The sequence below is a fragment of the Melanostigma gelatinosum genome (assembly GCF_949748355.1).
Source record: "Melanostigma gelatinosum genome assembly, chromosome: 3".
In the NCBI taxonomy this organism is placed as follows: Eukaryota; Metazoa; Chordata; class Actinopteri; order Perciformes; family Zoarcidae; genus Melanostigma; species Melanostigma gelatinosum.
Window position 1 is genome coordinate 409,323 of NC_136636.1, and position 8,452 is coordinate 417,774.

Sequence of the window (8,452 nt, forward strand, 5' to 3'; positions counted from 1 at the left end):
CTGAACGACACTCAGCAGCTGAAGAGGAGGAAGGAAGGGAGGAAGGGAGGAAGGAAGGGAGGGAGGAAGGGAGGGAGGAAGGAAGGGAGGAAGGAAGGAAGGGAGGAAGGGAGGAAGGAAGGGAGGAAGGGAGGGAGGAAGGGAGGAAGGAAGGGAGGGAGGAAGGGAGGAAGGGAGGAAGGAAGGGAGGGAGGAAGGAAGGGAGGAAGGAAGGGAGGAAGGAAGGAAGGGAGGAAGGAAGGAAGGGAGGAAGGAAGGGAGGGAGGAAGGGAGGAAGGGAGGAAGCCTCCTGATTGGGTGAATTCAGGCCCATAGACGCTCCCACAGCTGCACAGGACAGGAGCTGGACCCTCTCGTCTGATTCATGTGGTCCACATCAGCGTGTTCGGTGGAGTCTTGTCTCCAGATGTTATTGCTTGGACTGGTTCTGGTATCAGGGCAGAGGTGTGACGGGTAGTTTTGTTGAAAATCACTGTGCAGTCTAACCTTTCTTAATTAGTCTGCCTCCAACACCCAGGTGCTCCAATCTCCATGGCAACCAGTGACACACATGCACGGAATTAAACCCAGACGAGAGGAGCTCAGGGAGGAAGGAGGTTGAGGCTGTGACCTCCTGACACCAACGCGATCACGGAACGCCGCGTTGGAGGCGGCGCTGTGACGTCGGGCCGTAGAACAGGAAGTCTGCTGCGTGCGTCTGGCCCTCGTCCAATGAGACGTCTTGAGCTTTGGCGTCTCCTGCTCGGTGTTCTCTTTAACCCGTCAGGCTGCGGGATTTATACACAGGTGACTGAACCAGGGCTGAATGTGAAGCTCTTTCCCAGCATGCATTGTGCAGAGCTGAATGAAGGAGTCACGTGACCAGAGGAGGTTGAAAGTCATCTTTTATTGCACCATAAAAGATCACAGACCATGTTGAGACTCACATGGGATACAGAGCTATAGTTACAAATAAGAAACCAAAGATAAAAACCCACAGAACCTCAGGAGCAGCTCACATCGTCTTCATCAGGCCGACCTGGTTCCACAGACAGACGATCTGTCCGCTGCTGCTGATCTCCAGATGTCTTTAGTCTTTTTAATCGGAGGACAAAATGTTGATTAATGTCTAATATGACGCCATAAGAGGGACCTGATATAAATATTCCATGTTCTGTGGAACCAGATCAGTTCTAAAGGTCTGGTTTGGATGTTTGACTTTAAACAGTCCGTCTCCGGGAGGTCAGGGGTCGTCCTCCGCTTCACGTTATATTGTGAATATTCTAAACGTGATCATTAATCCCGTTATGTTCCCATTTAAAGACACAAAGAAGGAAAGTGTGAAAGTGATCTCAGCCGTCTTCTGATGAAACATCTGGTCCGGCACACAGAGGACGTTCAAGAGCACCGATGTACAGAAGTGAAGAATAAATGCACCGTGATGATCAGACATGATGGGACATGAACACACCTCCAGCTGTTAGTCACGCACACAGAAACAGGAAGTGATGTCACTACTGAGGACTCTGCGCCTCCAATCAGAAGCCTCGCTGTCAGACCAAGATCTGGATTATTAAAGGAGCGGCGTGTCGAGAGGCTGAACGCCGACGCGTTAATAATCCTCAACATCGTTATGATCTGAGTGAAGCTGGTTCTACTGAATTATTCTGTTTCCATTCTCAAACTGGAAAACATTTGAATGAAACGTCACGTTTACGTTCACTAAATATTCAGGTTTTTGTGATGAGACGAGATAATATTCCTACTGATGTGTTTCCATCATGAAGATGAATGTTCCTCTGATATTAACATGCAGATGAATGTAAAACACGACCATCAACCGTTAATTCTCCTCGTCTTCATCACAGAACGATGCTGAACCTGAAGATCATCGACATGATTCACAATATTAATGATCATCTCTGGAGGTTTATTCATGGTGACGTCACACCGACCGACTCAGGGTGAGATGAATCCAATGAGCGCTGATGATGTCATAGGGACAGGTGATGTCACGTGGTGATGTCACGTGGTGATGTCACTCTTTAGAGGCACTGGTCTTTGTGCTTTCAGACGGATTGGTTTACTGGAGGAACGACACACAGCTCGATAGAAAGGAAAGGAAATAAAGCCTTTCACTGGAGCAATGAAACATGATGAAACGAAGACACAAAGAATATTTGGTGAACGTTTGGCAAAGAAGACGTAATAAATTAGACGGAGCCACGAACGTGTGACAAGGCAACAACCATGTGTAGTTCAACAAGAGATGTGAGTCAGACGAGACGAAGAAACAACTAAAGGTGTGCTCATGCATGCACACACACACACACACACACTCCCCATCACACACACACACTCACACATACGAAGGAAATACGAGACGTTACAGGTCAACACTCACAAAAAGACTTTGTGCAAAAATGATGTTTTCATGTATGAAAACAAAACTAAAGTGAAATCCAACATCGTAAACGGAAACATTTTAACGTAGAACCCCGAAACACACGGAACCCGGTTCTGAACGGATCCGCTTAATGTACAGTACGGTCTGTTTGATTACCCACAATCCCCCTCTGTCAAGTATGTCGTCACCAACGAGAAACCGAGAAAAAAGAAAAATAAAGAAAGAAAAATATAAAAAGATCGACTCGCTTAGAAACTTATAAAAGTGATCGGAGGAAAAAAAGGAGGCGAGGAGCGAAGAGGAGGAGGCACCGTGCTCCTCCTCTTCCTCTCTGGATGAGGAGGCACCGTGCTCCTCCTCCTCCTCTCTGGATGAGGAGGCACCGTGCTCCTCCTCTTCCTCTCTGGATGAGGAGGCACCGTGCTCCTCCTCTTCCTCTCTGGATGAGGAGGCACCGTGCTCCTCCTCTTCCTCTCTGGATGAGGAGGCACCGTGCTCCTCCTCCTCCTCTCTGGATGAGGAGGCACCGTGCTCCTTCTCTTCCTCTCTGGATGAGGAGGCACCGTGCTCCTCCTCTTCCTCTCTGGATGAGGAGGCACCGTGCTCCTCCTCTTCCTCTCTGGATGAGGAGGCACCGTGCTCCTCCTCTTCCTCTCTGGATGAGGAGGCACCGTGCTCCTCCTCTTCCTCTCTGGATGAGGAGGCACCGTGCTCCTCCTCCTCCTCCTCTCTGGATGAGGAGGCACCGTGCTCCTCCTCTTCCTCTCTGGATGAGGAGGCACCGTGCTCCTCCTCCTCCTCCTCTCTGGATGATCCCTTTTCATTGGACAAGAGAACGTCTCTGAAGTCTTCCTCTCCTCTTCGTCATGTGACCTCCTGGTCTCTCCTCCTCCTCTCCCTCGAGGGACAAAGTGACTCAGACCTTCTCGTGAAGTCTCATGATTGTTCTCTGCTTCAGACGTCTGGATTATGAAGAACAACGTGAAGTTATAGCAGCAATGGCAGAGCATTGATAACAATAAAGTCATGATTCAAACATTAAAATGTGGGGGGGGGGGCTCAAAGCGTCACCAGATATCTCCTGATTGAGTCTCATGGAGAAGATCAAAGTGTTTTCATGTCACACAATAAGAGAAGTGACATCACACCCAAGGAGAACTTGAAGAGCTCTCCAGAGCCTCTGATTGGTTACTGAAGCTGCTCCTCAGTCAACACGCCTCTCCTCCTGAGGAGGAGGAGTCTCAGTCTGGATGCAGGACGAAGGGGAGGAGAACACAGAGGATGGTTTCTTACACTGTTTTTGTACACAAGGAGGGGGGGGGGGGGGGTCTTGGTATATAAACAGAACCAAGTTGAATATCATCATCATCATCTTCATCATCGTTGTTCTTAGTCAGCGTCATAATAAAAGTCTTTACATGGGCATCGACTGACAGACACGGCACAAACTTTACACCGAGGAGGAGCAGGAGGTGGATGTCTCTCCTACTCTACGCCTCCTCTCCTCCCACCTGTGTCTGCTCCTCCGCTGACTCTCCTGCAGCCTCCTCCGGTCTTTCCTCTCTCTCCTCAGGAGGGCCGTGGGAGTCCGGTTCCTCTGGAGTGGAGGTGGGGGGGGCGGAGGGAGACGAGGAGGAGGAGGCCGGGTGGAGGCTAAAGTTAGCCTTGACTGTACTTTCTCTCTCCTCCTCCTCCCTCCCTCTCTTCCTCCTCCTCTTGGGGCTCCCCGGCTCCAGCGCACCAGGAGGCATAGCGGGCAGCGCCATGATGCCGCCGTGGGGCAAGAACATGTGAGGGTACAGCAAGCCGTGGGACATGCCGGGGATCAGGAAGGGGTTAAAGGTCAGGTGACTACCGGCCCCCAGGTGGGCGGAGCCTAGGTGAGCCCTGCTGGTGGAGGAGATGACCTCCGCTCTCTTGTTGGCATCTCCTTTCTCCTCCTCCCCCCCCCCGGTGGAGCCAGAGGAGGCGTCGGCCGGTGTGGTGGACGAAGGGCTGGTGGCCTCGGACGTCAACGGGGCGGTTGTGGTGGTGACCTTTGAAGCGGAGGCTGAAGAGGAGGAGGAGGAGCTGGGGTGAGGAGGAGCGTGGGCCATCATCGCACCGACGCTGAACTGTAGGGCTCCGCCGTGGGGGTGAGGGATGCCGTGAAGCATCATGGGTAACATGCTCAACCCATTCTTGGCGTCCTCTGCCGAAGCTCCGCCCCCTTGGACGGCGGCAGAGAAGCCGTGAGGGAATCCGGCCGCCATGATGCCGGAGATGGGGATCCCGTGGAGACCGCCGCGCAGGTTCTGCATGGCCACCATGGAGTCCATGCTGCCGATCAGCCCTCCGTTCATGAAGAGTGGGGGGCCGAGGCCGGAGGAGGCGGAGTCAGAGACGGAGAGGAGGGGCTTAGGCATCTCGCTGCGAGGACGACGCCCACGGCGCCGAGAACCCGGGTCTCTGTTCACCGGTTCTGTGAGGATCCGACAGAACTTCCCCTCAGGGAGGAAACCCTGCAGGAGGAGGAGGAGGAGTCAGACATCGCCATGGTGAATAAAAGGCTTTATGAATAATTAGCACGTCTATTTCTATAATAAAAGAATGACTCAGCGACCGATAGATTAGACGGTCATGTTGATCAGCTGACCCATTTGGTCTCATAGCAACAGGAAGAGGAGAAGCTGAACTTTGTTGTCACGGTAACGAGGAGAGAACCATTCGTTATGACATCACACATCACACGTTCATCGTTACGTTTCATCACAAACATGAATCCTCGTATTAAAGGTGTCACGTATAATAAACACATTCAAATATGAAGGATGGAAACATTGTTACGATGAGATGCTTCTTCAGCATGTCGTGAAATGTTTGAAGTGAACAAAGATGATTCTGTGTTTTGGTTTCTTTTGCTGTTGTTGTGGTCTTGATGCTCACCGAGTGTTTGACCACGTCAGCCCAGTCTGGAGCCACGTAGTACTCCGAGTTAGCATCGAGCCACCGGGACAGCTCCTTTATGGCCGGAGCCATCGCTCCACCCAGCTACAGGAGACAGGAAGTACAGATAATAAGACTGTAGTATCATAATAACTAATCACTGTAGTAATAACTTAGTGTAATAACTAATCACTATAGTAATAACGTAGCGTAATAACGAATCACTATAGTAATAACTTAGCGTAATAACTAATCACTATAGTAATAACTTAGCGAAATAACTAATCACTATAGTAACAACTTAGCGTAATAACTAATCACTATGGTAATAACGTAGTATAATAACTAATCACTATAGTAACAACTTAGTGTAATAACTAATCACTATAGAAACAACTTAGTATAATAACTAATCACCATAGTAATAACTTAGTATAATAACTAATCACTATAGTAATAACGTAGTATAATAACTAATCACTATAGTAATAACTAATAACTATAGTAATAACTTAGTATAATAACTAATCACTATAATAACTTAGTATAATAACTAATCACGATAGTAACAACTTAGTGTAATAACTAATCACTATAATAATGACTTAGTGTAATAACTAATCACTATAGCAATAACTTAGTATAATAACTAATCATTATAGTAATAACTTAGTATAATAACGAATCACTATAGTAACAACTTAGTGTAATAACTAATCACTATAGTAACAACTTAGTGTAATAACTAATCACTATAATAATAACTTAGTGTAATAACTAATCACTATAGAAACAACTTAGTATAATAACTAATCACTATAGTAATAACTAATCACTATAGTAATAACGTAGTATAATAACTAATCACTATAGTAACAACTTAGTGTAATAACTAATCACGATAGTAACAACTTAGTGTAATAACTAATCACTATAATAATGACTTAGTGTAATAACTAATCACTATAGCAATAACTTAGTATAATAACTAATCATTATAGTAATAACTTAGTATAATAACTAATCACTGTAGTAATAACTTAGTATAATAACTAATCACTATAATAACAACTTAGTATAATAACTAATCACTATCATAACAACTTAGTACAATAACTAATCACTGTAATAATAACTTAGTATATTAATAAGAGTAGTGAGTGTTCTACCCTGCGTCCGGTTCCTCGATGGACCACAGGAACTCTCTCCTCCCCCGTCAGAGAGTTGATGTCCAGCTTGGTGGGGTCTTTGCAGCGATGCCTTCTCTGTTTAGGACGCTCTACAAAGCCATGAAGAAGACCTGCTCCAGACTGAGCGGTGAAGACAAGAGGGAGACATAGAGAGAGAGACACAGAGAGACGCAGAGAGAGAGACATAGAGGGAGACAGAGAGAGAGAGAGACACAGAGAGACGCAGAGAGAGAGACAGAGAGAGAGAGACACACAGAGAGACAGAGAGACAGAGAGAGAGACACAGAGAGAGAGAGACAGAGAGAGAGACACAGAGAGAGAGACAGAGAGAGAGAGACAGAGAGAGAGACACAGAGAAAGAGACACAGAGAGAGAGACAGAGAGAGAGAGAGAGAGAGAGAGACAGAGAGAGAGACAGAGAGAGAGAGACAGAGAGAGAGACAGAGAGAGAGAGACAAAGAGAGAGACACAGAGAGAGAGACAGAGAGAGCGAAAGAGACAGAGAGAGGGACAGAGAGAGAGAGAGACAGAGAGAGCGAGACACAGAGACAGAGAGAGAGAGAGAGACAGAGAGAGAGAGACAGAGAGAGAGACAGAGAGGTTTAATATATCTTTATTTGTTTGTGTTAAGTTCCATTTACAGAGTTCTGTAAAAACTGTTCAACAAATACGGTCCATCAAACATAAACGTGTCTTTAACTGTCTGTAGGCTGAGATCTGACTCTCAGTTAGCGCCCACTTTTGTCCAGTTCTCTGTTCACTTTGTGAACTATTTTCTTGAGTCTGTATCCTTCCTGCTTCGTGAGACCTCCTCTGTCCTTGCTCCTCATGTGAGACCTGGCAGAGCTGGAGAGCTGCTCCTTGTCAGAGAGGTAGTCCTCCACTCTGACTTTTCTCACGTTCTTACTCCGCCTCAGAAACTCCTTTATCTCCTCCACGCTGTAGCCTCCAGAGCCCCGAGAGCTGCCAGCACCGTGTGTAGAGGGCTCACTGTTTACAGCAGAGTTCTCCTCCTGACTGGACTCAGAGTCCTCCCAACCGGACTCAGGGTCCTCTTCCGGCCTGGACTCACACTCGGCTGCTCCTCCACTCTCTGTAGTTGCCACTTTCTTGGCCTGTGAGCTTCCTCTGTCTCCTCTCTGTTTCCTCTTCAGCTGAGGGGTCTTGAGCTGCTCCTCGTCTGCTTCCATGGCCACCTCCCCACCTGCCTCCACCTGTCCTCCAGTACTCTCCCTCACCTGCTGGACCTCACTTGTCACCTCCACTCTCACCTCCTGAGCCCCATCCGTCACCTCCACTCTCCCCTCCTGAGCCCCACCCGTCTCCTCCCCCCTCACCTCCTGAGCCCCATCCGTCACCTCCACTCTCACCTCCTGAGCCCCATCCGTCACCTCCACTCTCCCCTCCTGAGCCCCACCCGTCTCCTCCCCCCTCACCTCCTGAGCCCCACCCGTCTCCTCCCCCCTCACCTCCTGAGCCCCACCCGTCACCTCCACCCTCCCCTCCTGAGCCCCACCCGTCACCTCCCCCCTCACCTCCTGAGCCCCACCCGTCACCTCCACCCTCCCCTCCTGAGCCCCACCCGTCATCTCCCCCCTCACCTCCTGAGCCCCACCCGTCACCTATACCCTCCCCTCCTGAGCCCCACCAGTCACCTCCCCCCTCACCTCCTGAGCCCCACCCGTCACCTCCACCCTCCCCTCCTGAGCCCCACCCGTCACCTCCCCCCTCACCTCCTGAGCCCCACCCGCCTCCTCCACTCTCACCTCCTGAGCCCCACCTGCCTCCTCCACTCTCACTACCTGAGCCCCACCCGTCACCTCCACCCTCCCCTCCTGAGCCCCACCAGTCACCTCCCCCCTCACCTCCTGAGCCCCACCCGTCACCTCCACCCTCCCCTCCTGAGCCCCACCCGTCACCTCCCCCCTCACCTCCTGAGCCCCACCCGCCT

At 49.6% G+C, this 8,452-nt stretch overlaps 1 protein-coding gene across 2 annotated transcripts in view; it reads right to left on the reverse strand.

Moving 5' to 3' along the window:
- Positions 1-867: 867 nt before the first annotated feature.
- chd6 (chromodomain helicase DNA binding protein 6) overlaps positions 868-8,452 on the reverse strand; it is an 85,801-nt gene continuing 78,216 nt past the window's right edge. For both annotated transcript variants that reach the window (XM_079265830.1, XM_079265831.1), the window contains exons 43-45: positions 6,481-6,621; positions 5,312-5,416; positions 868-4,887 (exon numbers count right to left, since the gene is read on the reverse strand). In XM_079265830.1, the coding sequence (XP_079121956.1) occupies positions 3,877-4,887; positions 5,312-5,416; positions 6,481-6,621 (1,257 nt within the window). In that variant the 3' untranslated portion in view covers positions 868-3,876. The remainder of the gene's footprint in view (positions 4,888-5,311; positions 5,417-6,480; positions 6,622-8,452) is intronic.